At 50.8% G+C, this 15,352-nt stretch overlaps 1 protein-coding gene across 2 annotated transcripts in view; it reads left to right on the forward strand.

The window, feature by feature from the left end:
- The window catches only part of LOC121365897 (rho GTPase-activating protein 39-like), a 54,939-nt gene that overhangs the window by 24,377 nt on the left and 15,210 nt on the right, over positions 1-15,352 (forward strand). The window contains exons 2-3 of one of the 2 annotated variants that reach the window (XM_041490461.1): positions 1,635-2,033; positions 11,833-13,135. In XM_041490461.1, coding sequence (XP_041346395.1) covers positions 1,635-2,033; positions 11,833-13,135 — 1,702 coding nt within the window. The remainder of the gene's footprint in view (positions 1-1,634; positions 2,034-11,832; positions 13,136-15,352) is intronic. The other variant, XM_041490462.1, reaches the window with a different exon arrangement.

Raw genomic sequence — 15,352 nt, forward strand, 5'->3', positions numbered from 1 at the left:
CATGCCAAACTGCTCAGCATTGATTGCTGTCAATCAAACCTACAGTGTTTCTGTCAGGGAGGTGCAATGGGCGACTAAACCCTCACCTAGACTTGCCTGATGGTAGGAGACATGCTGACCTTCCTCAGAAAGCCAGGGCTGGGCACAGGAGGCTGGGCTGCCATTTCAGGCACTGCAGTGCTGCCACCATCACTCCTGACCCTTCTGAGAACCTGCAGGCTGGGAGCTGAGGGTGTGAGAGGGATGCACTGGGATCTCCCTTCTCCTGCTTCTGCTGTGGTAATGGCTTCTGCTGTCATACCCTCCCTCGAGAGCAGCTGTTGGCTGTGTCAGAATGAACCCCTGGGCAGGAACAGGTTTCAAGAGGGGCCTTGGACCTGTCCTCTTCATATGGCTTTTATTAATAGCAAAAGTAGCTTCAGTTATCTAGGCCCTCTTTCTTGCAGCCTCCACTAACATTAGGATGGAGGCCAGGCTTTGGGGTGTGGGAGCAGGAGGGGCTCATGTTGTTTTTCAGCATGCTGAGCATACAACTTGGTTCAGGATCATTTTAGGCAGCATCTCTCCTTTGTGTAGGGAAACCTTGCTGGGTTTGCACTCCCTTCCTCCATTTACCTGGGCTATCCAAAATGGTTTGGGCTACTGCATTGGGTAGGCATTGACTTTGCTGAGCTCCTCAGGCCAGCTCTTTAGGGTTGGAGTGTCAGTGATACGGTTGATATGCATGTATGACAGCTGTGCAGCCCAACACCTCTGCATAAAAACCATGGTGCTGATCTGCCTGAAAAGTAGTCTTTCAGCACTACCTGCTTTGCTCTCACCGACTGGGCCAGTATGGGTGCTGATAAGGGACCCTGGGGCTCAAGGGGTTCTTTAGGGCTGCAAAGGGTTATGCATCAGCAGCAGTGCCTGCCCACTGGGTCACCTTACAGCCTGCTGAAGGCTCTGTCCCATCAGCCAAGGGGTAGGGGGAAGAGCCTGCAATGGAGATGGTCTCATGCATCAGTCATTCCCCATATATATCTTTTGGACAGATAAGTGTGGGCTCCAAGCAGGGTCCATGGGATCCAGAGGTCCCTTCCAGCCCCACAGCATGTGGAGCCTGCAGGCAGGCACTCACATGGTGCAGGTTGCCTGCATTGTTGGGAGCCAGGGCTTTCATCTCCCCAGGTGGAATGTGCAGCTCTCAAAAGGAGCAGATCCTGTTCTGCAGATACTCCCTGCTCCTGAAAGTCAAATCCCCTACACTCCTGCATCCTGCACTCTGCATCTCCCAGGTGCTGGCACTCCTGTGACTGGGCCAGCCTTTGATGTGAATCATCCCAGCATCAACAGACTGTGCTTGCCAGCCCTGTGGGTTAGTCCTGGGCTGGTGAGTGGGAAGAGAGTGGGTCAGGCTGATGAGGCTGACCTCCCCTTCCCTGTGCCAGAGAACTGCTCTTTTGTAGCAGCCCCATCTCAAACCCTTGCCCTGGCTTTTCCTAAAATCATTAGATTGCTGAATAGCCCCAAGCAATGCTTTGATCTGCAACCAGGCTGCCTAGCCCAGTGGCAGCATCTCTGTAGGACTCTTCAGACAACCTGTTTGCTTTGAGGCTCTGGCCCAGACTAATGTGGCTCTTGTGTCCCTGCAGCTCAGACTGGGTGGAGATCATCGAGCCCCGCTCCCAGGAGCGGATGTATGTGAACCTCACCACCGGGGAGTGCAGCTGGGAGCCCCCTCCCAACCTGAAGGTGCGCCAGTCAGACCAGAAGCAGTGGTGGGAGCTCTTCGACCAGAACAACAACCGTTTCTACTACTACAATGCCATCACGCAGCAGACTGTGTGGCACCGGCCTCAGGGCTGTGACATTGTGCCCTTGGCACAGCTCCAGGCCATGAAGGGCAGCTCCCAGCCTGACTGCTGTGGCCGGGAGCACCGAGGCAGCAGTGGCAGCGGTGGCAGAAGCACCCCCATCCAAATGGCTGTCTTGCAGGAGATGGAGAAGGGCAAGTGGAACAGTGCAGCAGAGAAGAGGAAAGATCCTGCCAGGTATGGGGAGAGCTTCAGCCTTCTCTGTTTATATCTGTTGGGTGAATTTAGCTGCCAGGCAGGCCCTGTAAGACAGGTTGGGAACCGTGCTTCCCCAGGACGGTGCTATGCTGCCCCAGGAGGGTGCAGCACTGGGGCCAAGTACTGCCAGGCCCCCAGTCACTGCTGTGTGCCCTCCTCTTCTTGGGGTACAGCTGTGTGCTGTCACCACTACCTAAATGTCCCCAGCTTGGGCCAGGCCTTCTTTGTGTGAGACACCATAAAAATACATGTCAAAAGATAATCTTTGCTCTGGGTGCTACAACAGAAGGAGACGGGAAGGCAGGAGTGTCATGTAGTGATGAAAACACTCTCAAAAACTTGCAACAGGGTTTGTTGTAGTGGCATAGCTCCTGGGCAGGGGGTCAGGCTGCTGTTGGGTGCAGGTGAGAGGATCTGGTCTGACTACTTCCTTTCCTCCTTCCTCAGTTGCTGATGTCTTGCAACTTCAGCCAGTGCAGGAGTGGGGCTGCAGGGATGGAGCTCCTGGGCACAGTTATGTGGTCTCATCAAGTCTGAAATAAATGGCCAATAACAAGATGCTATTTTGTTTGACTAAGAGATTTTTTGTACACTCAAACTAGTCTGACAGCAATCGGGGATTTTTTTATTGTATTGAAACTATGATTTCAGCTTCAGTTGCACCAAAGTACCCCCAATCTCTGTTGGGTTGGCCTCTCTGCCTGGGATGCTGAGTGGGGCTGCTCTGCCTCCTTCCTGCTCTGTCTTGGCATCATCCTGCCCTGGAGGATGTGGTACATGCAGCTGTGGAGGCCATGCAGCAAGCAAAGTTGGGTCATACTGAGAACTGACCTGAGGGCTAGAGCAGCGTTGGGTAAGCCTGACTGTCCTGCCATATATGCTGGGATGGCTTGTCCTGGTTCTGGGCAGTGCAGCAAGTGCTAGCACCTTGGGTTTTGGATCAAGGCTGCCTCTCTGTGTGCCTGGTGCAGGCAAGGATAGAAAAAAAAATGCCAAGTTAATGAAAGCCACAGAGGATGGCAGTTCTGGAAAGTCTATGCACCCTGAAGTGAGGCTTTTCATGTCTGCTGCTCCCTGCAAAGACGCTCCTGTATTCAGTCGAGATCTTAATGGCTGCAAGACACTGGTGATGCACACAAAGTGTGCTACAAGGAGCCCAACACTTTACTGGTGCTTGTGATGCTCCCTGTGCCTCCTGCCCCAGAAACAGCACCTCTGAGCTTCATATCTGTTCAGAAAATGATCCCTGCTCTGCCAGGAGAAATCCAGAAATCCAAGCTGTACCTAAGTAGTTCCCAGTTCTCTCAGGTCACCCCCAGTGTCTTGTTGGGGTGGGGGGGGTGTCACACAGTTGAGCTACAGGCACATAGGATTTGACATGAAAGAGGTGACTTTCCTTCCTTGTCTGTCTACAGCCTGGCACTCCAGGGCAGCCCGAGTGGGCACCATCAAAACTACATTACATGTTTCCAGAGAAATGAGTGTAAGAACCCTGATAGGGTGTAAGATATTGTGAGCTTCACAGAGTCCAAAGTATTCCTGACTGTGCTGGTTTTAACACCAGCTGGAATTAAACTCCAAATATGCCACTCCTCTTCCCCTCACTGTTTCCAGTAAGGGAGAGACAAAAGCAGAGATTACAGGTTGAATTAACAATTTACTGAAAGCATAAAGCAGTGGAATAAGACACACACAACAACAACAGCAATGTTAATAGCAACAGTATACCAAAAGAGGAGGTGTTTTGCCCACAAAAAGTTGTTCTCTATTGGGAACAAAACCAAGATGGCAGATGTTCCTTGTAAGCTGCATCTGCATGGTTTTCCTGGACAAAGGCAATGTGATGGTGCCATTTGTGTGCTGCCCATGTGGCCACTGGGAGCAAAGGCATGATGGTGGGAGAACTGCTGTGGCTTATGTTTGCTACTCCCAGCCAGAAACCACAAAAACCAGTGACATATCCCCTGAAAGCTGGATCGTCCAAGTAGGGTCCCGCAGCTGCTCTGCTGGGCTCATTTCCGCACAGGTAACCGTGCCACCATTTCTCCTGCCCAGCCGCACTAGAGGTCAGCCCTGCAGGTCACTGCTGCTTTTTTGTCCTACTGCTCAAGTGCGCTCAGTTCGGCTGGGTTTGGCAGGGCTCCTTTCTGCTCGGCTTGGTGGGCTCAGCAGGGTTAGGGTCACTCCCACTGCTGGACTGTTCCTTTCCAGCAGCCTCCTCCTCACCAGGTGCTGTTGGTTCCGCACTGCGATCAATTTGCCTTTTCACCACTGTCCCTTTGAACACCGTGTTCTGTAGTTGTGTAGGGAGAAAACAGGAGGGGAACCAGCAAGGGAGCAAATGGACCGGGTCCTGCCGAGAGAGGCAAAATGGCACGCTTCAGATGAGGTGCCTGGCTTTCCCTCCTGAAACCGTGGCATGGTTCAGGAGGGAAAATGTTATTCTATGCAATGATGTGCCTGGTATGGAGTACCAGAAGCACTAAGCTCTGTCCTTGTCTGCAACCAGGACACGGACTCAATCTCTCAGGAGGGAACATGTCCTCCTCTGCCTTTGTATGGGAAGTTGTTGTGCCTCAAGGGAAAAGGGATGCCAGTTTTGACCCATCCCTCAGTTCTTCAGCTCTCTCAGCAGGGAAGACCCTTCCACAGGGTCCCCTCCTATAGAAGGAAGGGGAGTGATGCAATGTGGGCAGGAGTTTGCTGTACCTTTCCTTGTCTGCCAGGGCAGCATCACCATCACTGCTGATTCTCCTGCAAGGAGGGGAAGTGGGAAGGAGTTCTCGTTTGTTCCATCCCTAAATCAGGTTTATGCAGCAATCTTGGGGCACCTTGAGCCTGCAATGAATTGAAGGACAGGTGCTGAGAAAGGCATGAGTGGCAGCTTGCATGGGAGTTCACAGGCTGCTTGGATATGCAAGACTCTTTCAGATGACAAGGCTCATACCAGTAAGCTGACATGTGCGAAATGTGCTTTCTTGGAAGCAGGAGATTGGACACTGTCTCCTTGCACATCTATTGTGTGTTCTCTACTGTGTGAGCGAGGGTTGTGTAACTGGTTGTAATGCAGAGTTTGATTTCTCTAGTTGAGCCTGACACCCAAGGAGAGATTTCTTGCCTTTTGCTGGCTTGTAAAATGGGGAGCAAAGAGCTGAGACAGAAGCAAATGCTCTCAGGTGGGATCTAATGCCATTGCTGGGATGTCTGGTATACTAACAGCATGAGCAGACTGAACTTTTCAGCTCTGTTGTCTGTTATTCTCCAAAGACAACTTCAAGCATGTCCTCCTCTGCTCAGGAGAAATGCAGCTGCATAAACAGAGGGTGAACACATTGAGTGCTGTTGGTATTTGACATCTTTATAGTTACTTACGCCCAAGACAGTTTCGCTTTTGTCTCTTAATGCCCATGCAAAAAATAGTGTTTTTCTTTCCTTCATGTTTGTCATTCTGTGATAGATGGAGAAGCCAGCAGAGACCAGTGTAGTCCCCAAGAGGGGTCTCCTGCAAGCCCATCTGACAGAGATCTGGGGGAAGGGATTTCATTCTGGTTTTAGTTATACTTTGTGGTCGAGTTTTTTTCTTTTTGTAAACTGTTTTTTACCACCTTTCCTCTCTTGTCCCTTATATTAGCACTGCTTAATTTGTTGTGCCCCCTGCCACATCTCAGTGCTGCAAAACCCTCAGCAGCCTCGAGAAGAACAAAGAAGCTCCCCAAACCTTGCTGCCTGTTCCCTCTGTCTCTATGCCCATGCCACCCCTCCCTCACTGCCCCACAGCTTGCTGCTGCTCTTCCAGCTCTCGCAGTGGCTTGGAGCTGCCTTCTCTAGACATCAGCCTTTGGCCTCCCCAGGCAGCACAGGATGGTAGACCCCCTAAGGAAATGGCAGCTTCTTGCAGTGGGGTAAGACACTGGTGCCATTGACCATCTCTGGAGCCTCCTGGGGAAGCTCCTCTGCCCATGCTCCTGCTCCCATGTTGTCTTTCAGCTGTGCTCCCCGGGGCTGCCCAGCCCAGTGCTGGCTCTGCTTCTCCGTTGCTGGACAAGGACAGCAAGCAGCACACAGCTCCAGACCCATCCTGAGCTCTTACAATCCTGTTAGGAAGCAAGATGGACTCTCTTCAGGGGAAATGATGGCCAGATTATCATTTCACACACTGGAAAGCTCTGCAAAGGATGGATATGCTCCCTTGGGGACTGTGAGACCAGCCTGGGGTTGAATGCAGCATTTTGGAAATGCACTCTGAGCCCCTGCAGCCATGCTGAGGTTTGCCAGACCTCCAAGGTAATGGGTGAAAAAGGGCTTGGTGGAGTGCGAAGGCCTGAAGAAGGCAATCTTTCTGGGAGGCTGTGTGCTGGTCTTCAGCATTTCAGCACGCTGCAGGTCAGGACTGAGCAGGCTCTGCTGTCCCCAGCCCTGCTATCCGTGCAAAACCAGCCCCTTTACTCCTCTTCCCCTGTTTCTCCTAAGGTCAGCACTGGGAGTTTCAGAATGCTGTTTCTGAGGTTCTATTTGCAATAACAGGCTATCCTTAAAATCCTGCTTCACTAGGAACATTCTGTGCCCCAGAAGAGGAAGGTGAGGGTCCTTTTTGCATGGGCAGTACGTTGTGCTGCCTATTCCCTCCTCACCCACCTTTCCCACAGCTCAGCATTCTCAGCTGGGAAGGAGCAGGGGCTTGGTCTTACAGTGCCAGGAATATGTGCTGGAAGAGGAGTGAGTGGGAATGTGTGATTAGGTGGCTATAAGAATACCTCTGCCTCTTCCAAGTCTGGTTTGTTTCATCAAGGGCTCATGTCTCTCAAGGCACAGTATAAGTAATGCAACTGTTAAGTTTTCATAATCAAGCAAGAAAGACCATCAGAATCCGTAATACAGGTTTGTTTCGTGCTTGTGCAGTTGGCCTTGGGGTAAGGATACGCAAACACAATGTTCTTTGCACAGCTCTGCAGAATTTTTGGTTTGGGCAGGTTGTATCCCTGCCTTCAGTGTGGGAATTAAGGGCAGAGCAGCAGTGCTGCTGGAATACAAACATCCCTGTTCACTCACCTTTGTCACAGCACCAGGAAAACAGTTACTAGAAAGGGCAGAGTTAAGGTGCAGGGCCTTTTCTCCAGGCTTCTGGGAAGGAGAAAAACAAACATTGGAGACCTGGAGCCTGGGAAGAGCTGCTAGATATGCTGGGCCTGTTGGAGCTGGGTGCAGGCTGGGAAAATCAGTGCCAAACTGAGGCCTTTATATTGGAGCTACTTGAAAGCATTCCTCACAGGAACAGTCCCAGGGGATTCATCAAGGTCTCTGCTGTTGTTGGCTGAAGGGCTCAGCTGAGAGGCTGCACTGGGACACTTCTCCACCACTGGCTTTGCTTTTTGTCGCAGCTTTCACAAGGACAAGACTGAATCTTCATGCTGGGAAGTCAGGAAGTCCCTGTTCTCTTCTGCTTGGTCTTTCCAGCAGCCCGGGGATGTAGTTGAAGGAAGCTGTCTCCAGACATGGCCCCAAGAAATCATCCATGGCTGTGGAAATGGCCTTTTCAAGACAGCTTTGTCTTTTCTGTGATGGTGCTTCTTTCCTCTCATCTCTGGCAGCCAGGGAGGCTGGAAATAGCATGATGTGTCCATGGTGAGACTGATGTGCGAGGCGACGTACTGTACACATTTAGACGTTTCCCTTGACCATCGCATTTCTGGGTGGGGGAGCATGGTGGCACTCTGTGACGTGGGAGTGGCACAGCTTCCCAGTTTCCTCTGGCCCCTGCAGGGCATCTAGGTGCTTTGCCTCTTACCAGTGTCCATGGTAGCCTAGCTGTGGCAATCCCACATGTTTCTGCTTTTCCTCAAAAAGAAGCAGTGTCAGTGGGTGGGCTCTGCCAGCTCCAGGGGTTTGCAGCGGTCCAGAGCAGGCTGGCTCCCAGTGTGCACCTTGACTTAGACCTGAAGGTGGGAGCATGTTGGGGCATGGACTGCAAGTGCCAAAATCCTGCTGCAGGGAGGCTTGCTGCTTGTGGCAGAGCCACTTCTTCATTGACTTGCTCTGGCTGTCTAACTTGGCTTGCTGTCCTGCCATCTGGGCTCAGGGCAGGTGCAGAGAGTCCTGTACCAGTGCAGAGCTCCTGCCGCTCTCCATCATGTCCCACCCATGTGGCCAAGTCTGTGCTAAAGACCCAGCACATCTTGCTGTCCTGGGCAGGCCCAAAGTGAGGGATGTCCCTGATGAAGGGACTCTGGGCAGTGAAGAGCTGTTGTGCTTTGGAGTGCCTTTTGCCCTCCGGCTTGCTGGGGCTCACAGGTAGGTAGTTTGCCTCTGCAGGAGGCTATGAGCACAGTATCCTCTCTTCTTTTTCAGATCAAATCCCTCATCACTTATCTGAGGACTAAAATCTGGGCTGTGCTCTTTACCACAGATGCAGGAGCAGAGGTTGTTGCCAGCTGAGGTCCCACAGGGCCTTAAAAGTTATAATGCCATGCTGGAGCAGAAACCCATCTCTGATGGGCAGGTTGGTGATGTTCTGCAGATGGCCAGGCCCACACCTGAGCAGCGACCTACAGTGCTGCTCTGTGGGTGTGAATTGGGACAGATGGGGCAGGAGGTGGTGTCAGTGCCTGCTGTGTGGACAGGGAGGGGCTCCTTCCTGTGGCTCAGAGCTGAGCAAGTAGGTGGCTGAGCTTCAGGCTGAGTTGCTGGTCATTTGATTTTCTGGTGCCAGACAGTGTGTGATGAGCCTGGACGGGGGGCACAAGTCTGGCCATGCTGTGTCTGGCTGAGGCGGGTCTGCCAAGCGTTGGCTGAGTGGATGGCTCAGCTGTGCACAGCTGGCTGGGCCTGCACTGCTGCACATCAGGGAGAGGAAAAACTTTAGGAGGTGGCTCGTGGAATATGGGTGTGCAGCACCTTTCCACAGAGCACAGGGTTATTTTGCAGCCCTGCCATAACTGGCGGTCTTGTAAGGCAGTGGGACACATCTGCAGCTCTGGGCTAACCCTCTGCAACCCAGCAACTGCGTAATGCTGGTCCAGATGCAATGATGGTTGCTCTAGCGTTGAACTAAAATATATCCCAGTCACACACTTGTGGCCTGCTTGCTGAGTCAGGAGCCGGTGGATTGTTCTGTCCTTTGCCAGTCTCTCTTGTGTGCCATGAAACAAGAGACTGGCACAGTCTCTCTCACCAATACAGGAGGTGTCAGAAATCCTCTTTTAAAAGCCTACCAAGTGTTGGTGTTCTGGTTCTTCCTGTTAGTCCAGGCACTCTTTGAGGAAGATCCTGGTCTTCAGCAGGGATTGAGACTGGAGCTTGGCTGTGCACAGGGAGGATGCACTGATGCAAGGAGCAGACCCTGTCCCCCAGGGAGGGATACCTGGTGGGCTGTGGAGCTGGGTGTCCTCATGAATGCCGCCCTCATCCTGCTGTGACTGCTGGTGGTTCCATGTGTGCATCCGCACTTGGCACCGCTGGCGCTCAACCCCTGCATTCGGCATCATGCCCCAGGAAGAAGCATGTGGAGGACAAGCCACTGAGGGCTAAACAGGAATGGGAGAGCAGGGGCTGTGCTGGATGGTGGCTTGGGCAGATGGAGAGGGGCCAATCTCATATTTGTCAATGTTTCCCAAGCTGCTCTTGGCATAGGGCTTAGGTCAGCACTGGGCTGCAGTGCTGTGAAGAGAATGAAGGTGGAGGCTGGGAGACAGGACTTCCTCATGGCAGTTGTATCACCATCTTGAAGTAGTGTCAGGAGCTCCCTTAAAATAAAATCCTTGGTGCCTCAGTGGGAGATACGCAAGAGGTCCCAGAGCAAGAGCGGGCCCCAGGGTTCAAAGCAGACAAAGACAGCCCTTTCTCAACCTTCTCTGGCCACACCTGGGTAGTTGCACAAGAGAGCTGTATGGACTCTGTTCTGGGAAAGGAGCCAGCCCGGCACAGACAGGTGCAGCAAGTGTGATCTGAGTGTCATGAGGCCTTTGGACCCTAGCCAGGGGTCAGGCACTGCACCCATGGCAGGGCAGTGCCAGTCAGCCTCGTCTGTGCCACTCATGGTGCCATTGTGTCAAGGTGGGATTCACAACAACACATTGCCAACAGAGAGCATGTTTTGCCAAAAATACGGTAAGCAGTGGATGGGGAAGGAGCACACCACCCCTTTAGGAGGGCAGTGATTGGGAACCAGTGTGAGACATTAGGTGTGGGACAGAGGATGTAGGGAAGGTGACTGGAGTGCACCAGGTGGAATAGGACACCCACAGTGATGTGGAGCAGGTGTGGGGAGAGCAGGGGGTGTGCAAATGCACTGGCAGGATAACCATGGGGGAAGGACAGGCAGAATACTCCAGGGAAGCTGTGCTGAAGGAGGAGGCTGGCACCTGGCCAGGTGCAATGGCTCTGGAGAGCAGGAGCAGAGCAAGAGGGCTGGGGTGTCCACATACCTTGGGGTTTGGCAGGGAAGGCACAAGAGAGCCAAACATTGGCGGGGGACACCTCTGGACATGCAGCACGAGTGGGTGTGTGTTGTATTGCACTAAATAGTTATTTAGTTGTTTGCACTGGGTGTTTGGTAATTTACACTGTTCACATGATTTCTATCCTATCACCACATGGTCTTCCCCTTTCCACCTCTGCAAGTGTCACTGGTGGTGGTCTCTCCCTTGGTCAGTTCCTCCCCTCGCCCCTCCTCACTGGTATCCCATTGGCTGTGGTCCTCTTCCTCCGCGCCCCCCATTCCCCCGGGTATAAAAGCCCCCCCACGAGAAGGGGATGCTCTCTTTCCCACCTGGGTCTCTTTCCCACCTGGGTCTCTTTCCCACCTGGTGGTCTTCTGGAAATAAACTGAGGACATTTGTACCCATGTGGAGAAGAGCGCTTCTCATCTTTTGCCTTTGTCCATGTAAGATCGTGCGGGCTGGGGTCCATAGCTAGCCAGATTGGACCCAAACAGCCCATCCAGTCATGGATTCTTACAGGTGTGTCTGCCAGCACAGAGGCCATAAAGGACAGGTCAGCAGTATGGAGTGGGGAGCAAGGTCAAGGTGCAAATAGCAAAATATCTATGAAGGTGTTAGGGAAATATTTCCTGTCTCGGAACATGTGCAGTACGCCTTCAGGTGATGGCTGGTAGCACATACATGGAGGTAGGGCACAATTCAAGTGGAGCTGGGTCAGATTCACGTGGACCTTTCTGGGGACTGTGGTGCCTTGGAAAACCTGGAAGCTCAGGTGGTTTAATATCTTTTTCATTCCCTTTTTCTCGGGGCTCACAAACACAGACTGGCTGTGGTCACAGCTGACAGCAGGTTGTTATTGCTACACTGTAGAATATATCCTGGGAAGTGGGGGGCAGTGGGCACATTGGGTTGTGGTAGATCCCGAGTACTGTCATGGATCAGAGGTGATACTCCCTGCAGAGGAGGGTTTCAGCCATGAGAGCTGAGCAGGGCCAGTTGGTGTGGCCAGGGGTACCAGACCCAAGTGCATCTGGATGAAATTGGGTGGAGGCATGGCAGGTTGTGTAGGAATGTAAGCTGTGAGTGGAGAATGGACACACCCATATGCCTCCCATAGACCTCATAGTTTTTCTACAAAGTAAACGCACATGTGGAAACTTAAATAAAAATACAGCATTGTCTGGAAGGACTGTCATCATAGTTGGATAATCTGAAGGCCAGTACTTCAGGGGAATATTCAGGTACTTTGAGACGAACAATTTGGTATTTTGGTAGACGTAGAAGGTACTTCAGTAAATATAATTCTTAAATAATTGTGTGTATTTGTATCTTTCTTCTTTTAGGGAGACTCCTACCCACTGGCAGCCTCTGCCAGGCACGAAAGCATCCATGTTGGTCAAAGTGAACAGTTTGAGGCAGATGCAGAACTTTTCAAACAGTTCTTTTCAGCTGCAGGGTACTCCAAAGCCCAACAGCCCAAAATCTCTTCCCAAACCAGCTATATATGCTCAGCCTCAATCCACATCCCAGAGCTCTGGAGCCACAAAGCAAATGCCTGCTGGAGAAACTAAGCAGTCTATGCAGATCAAAAAGACGGAGAGTGGTGGGTTTTGCCTGGTGATGATGAATGGTCCTACTTCTCAAACACCTCCGGGAAGCCGGACAGGAACCCCCCAGCCTGCATCCCCCACATATGCCTCTCCTGCACCTATATATGATGAGCCATCTTTAGAGTTGCCAATTTATGATGAGCCACCAGTAGATATGGACACCGAAAGTATTTGTGTGAGTGGGATGTCTCCACCAAGGTCACCAAGCAATAGCTTAAAAAAGCAGCTGCAACCAACCAAATTATTGCAGCATCCCAGTATGCAACAACAGCAAGCTGCAAAGAAGCATGTAAGAAATCCCTCTTCCACTGAGTACAGCCCAGCTGGCAGAGAATACATAAAACATATGGTAAATGTTGACCAATCTGTGAAACTCTCCCACTCTTCTGCTGCAACAACGGATACCTCTGCTAAACTGCCTGGTCACCTTGCTTCAAAGGAGAGCTTCAAGGAGTCTTGGAGGATCTTGGAAGCCAATGTCCTCAAGAACATGGAACTCCACCACAGTCAGCAAAACAGCCTGCAGACTCAGGAGTACCCAACCGGCCACCAGGATTCTGGTTATTCAACTGGCCCTTCTCCAAGCTTGAGAAAAAGGAAAGGAAGGAGGCAAGGAATAGGTCAAGCAAGACCTGGCTCTGTGGGCAGCAGCAGTGAGCTCACAGCTCTGAATGATAAAGTGATCGCTGAGATGCGTGCTGTGGTGGGCAGGTCAGCAGCTTGCAGGGGAAGCAAAGCCAGCCTGGATGCTGAGAGCCTGGAGAATGGTGTTCCAGGAGAGAGCAGCAAGGTCAGGTTTCAGTCTGACCACTTGAAAAAATGCATCAGCCAGAGCTCCAGGGATGATGTCGCAGCCAGCAACAGGTCTCTGTACAGACAGGACTTGGAGATTAGGGAATTCTTTCCCAGCAGTGTGGCTGCTGCGCAGGATACAATGAGGCAGAAGAGAACTTTTGAGAAAATAGATTCTTTAGAAAAGAATGTCACCAGCCAGACAGGCTTGGCTTCATCAGGTGCTACACGCCATTCCTCACAGGTACCTCCCCCATCTGTGCTATGTTACATTTTTTTCTTTGCTAGACACATCATACACAGCTTGCTTCTGAGGGGGTTTAATTCCAGGGGTGTGCTGCAGGCAAGATACATCTGTTCCTGCAGAATTGCAAACAGGTCATAAAGCTTCACAGCTTTGCTCGTGGAAACCTGTTTGAGCCCAGTGGCTTGAGAGGAAGAATTGTGGGATGGGGCTCGTGTCCAGCAAGGCCTCAGCACTTTGGGGAGCTCTGCTCTGTTATTTGGGTAAATGTGCTTGCCTGATCATGTTACTGTCACTCATGTCTCCTCTCATGCATACTTTGTTCACTGGAATAGTCTGAGTTGGTGGGTATGGCATCAAGATTTGCGTAGCCACATGACAGCAATTCCTCTTTTTCTCTCTCTCCTTTTTCGAATGGCTCCTCATGTGCTATTCTCCCTCCCAATTCCTGAACATGGAATAGCAGTATTTAGAAAATCAGTGTCAGTGGCTCTAGCATCTTGTTGGAAATAGCTATTTTAAAGCCCCATCAGTGTGCCTGCATAAGGGGAGTAGTTTTTTCTCTCTAACCCAGCACTTCTGCAGGATTATTTAGCTGTCTTTTTTCCTACTTTGATTCAAAGGAATGTCCTGCTTCCTGGTTTCAGTTCAGATTTAGGTTCTTTGTAGATAGCTTTATATCTCCTGAAGCTTTTGCCCTTTTTTATCTTTGCTCACTCTTCCAGTTATTTTGCTCCCATTTTGAACAACCAGGGCCTCTACATCAATTTGATAAGGCAGAGCTGATAATCATCCTCCATGCTGAAAAGTGGCTTCTTACTTTTCTCTAGTTTTTGCTGGTGCAAAATCTTTCATGAAGAAACTTGGAAAAGCTCCTTGACTATTCCAGATTGCTCCAGCAGACCTGTGAGGTGTAACTTTTCTTTGAAAGCCAGGCTGACACCTCTCCGCTCTATAAGATTTATCTGTATGTGTTCTCTTTATTGCCATTTTGGATCAATGAGTGCCTTGCTTTCCTCTGAAACCTTTTGGAAAACTGATATCATGTTTCCACATTTCCCACTTTTCAGGCAGAGACATATCAAGTTTACATGACTTACATGTTACTATTAATAGTTCAGTAATTTTATTTCATAGCCTCTTTAGACTTGGTGGGAAACTGCTCTCCAGTCTTCTGGCTGTGTTACACCCTGTTACATTGACAGGGAGAGCTGAAAATTGATTATGCACAAGAAATGGTAGGTTGGGGATAGGCTGTGAATGTCCTTGAAAGTGAAGAAAAATAATTCATATGTGGTAATATGGAGAAGCAGAAAATGAAAGGAGACAGATGTTGTGGTAGAGGCAAAAAGAGTCAATGAAAAAAAAATATTCACAGAAATACTCAAGAATCCAAGGAAGGAGGGGAGGAAGATGCAGAAAATATGGCAGCAAAATCACTGCCTCACCTGAAAAAAACATCAAGTGTCTTGAGTGAGCAGTGATGTCTTGTGCTGGGCTTGCATGATAGAGAGGAAAATCAGGAGATAAGAAAACTCTGTATCGGAGGAGGGTGGGTAGAAGTTCTGGGACAGGCTAAACAGAGGTGGCTGTGGACAAGACATGAGAGAGAAGCCTCAGAGAGAGAGCAGAGGAGAGAACCCAGAGCCTCCTGAACCTCAAGATAGTCTGAGGAGGTGACTCCTCAGAAGGAGCATGCTGAAGGAGCAGGCAGGGTGACAGAAGGAAAACCAACTCCACGCAAGTAAGGTGTTTTGAAGGAGACTGAGGATGTTGAGATGGCAGTCAATGTGTTGAGTGAATTCAGAGAGGGTGAGGAGGTAGAGGAGTAACTCGAGGGATAAAAAAACCAAAGTAAAAAGTCAGGAGAGATTATTGTGCCCTGGGCTTGCAATGAGGGGTGGAATGTGATGTGTGCTAATCCCATCATCTGCATGCCGAGTCATGTGGGGTGTGAGATGGGAAAGGGCTGGACTGCAGAAGCCTCTGTCCTGAATTCAGGAGTTCCTCTATACTAAGAAGGAAATACTAACTTGCTCTAAACTTCTAAGGACTAATGTGTGTTTTGGGGTTAACCGTAGACCAGTGTCCCACCCTCCTGGGCTCCTGGAGCTCCATTGGAACTGAGGAGTGCAGAGATACTTGGTTCCTTGGTGTGTGCTTGGTGCCACAGAGCTGTGCTGCTGCTCTGGAAATCAGCTCACCTCCTGCCTGTCC

The sequence above is a fragment of the Pyrgilauda ruficollis genome, unplaced genomic scaffold (assembly GCF_017590135.1).
Source record: "Pyrgilauda ruficollis isolate IOZ18807 unplaced genomic scaffold, ASM1759013v1 scaffold123, whole genome shotgun sequence".
In the NCBI taxonomy this organism is placed as follows: Eukaryota; Metazoa; Chordata; class Aves; order Passeriformes; family Passeridae; genus Pyrgilauda; species Pyrgilauda ruficollis.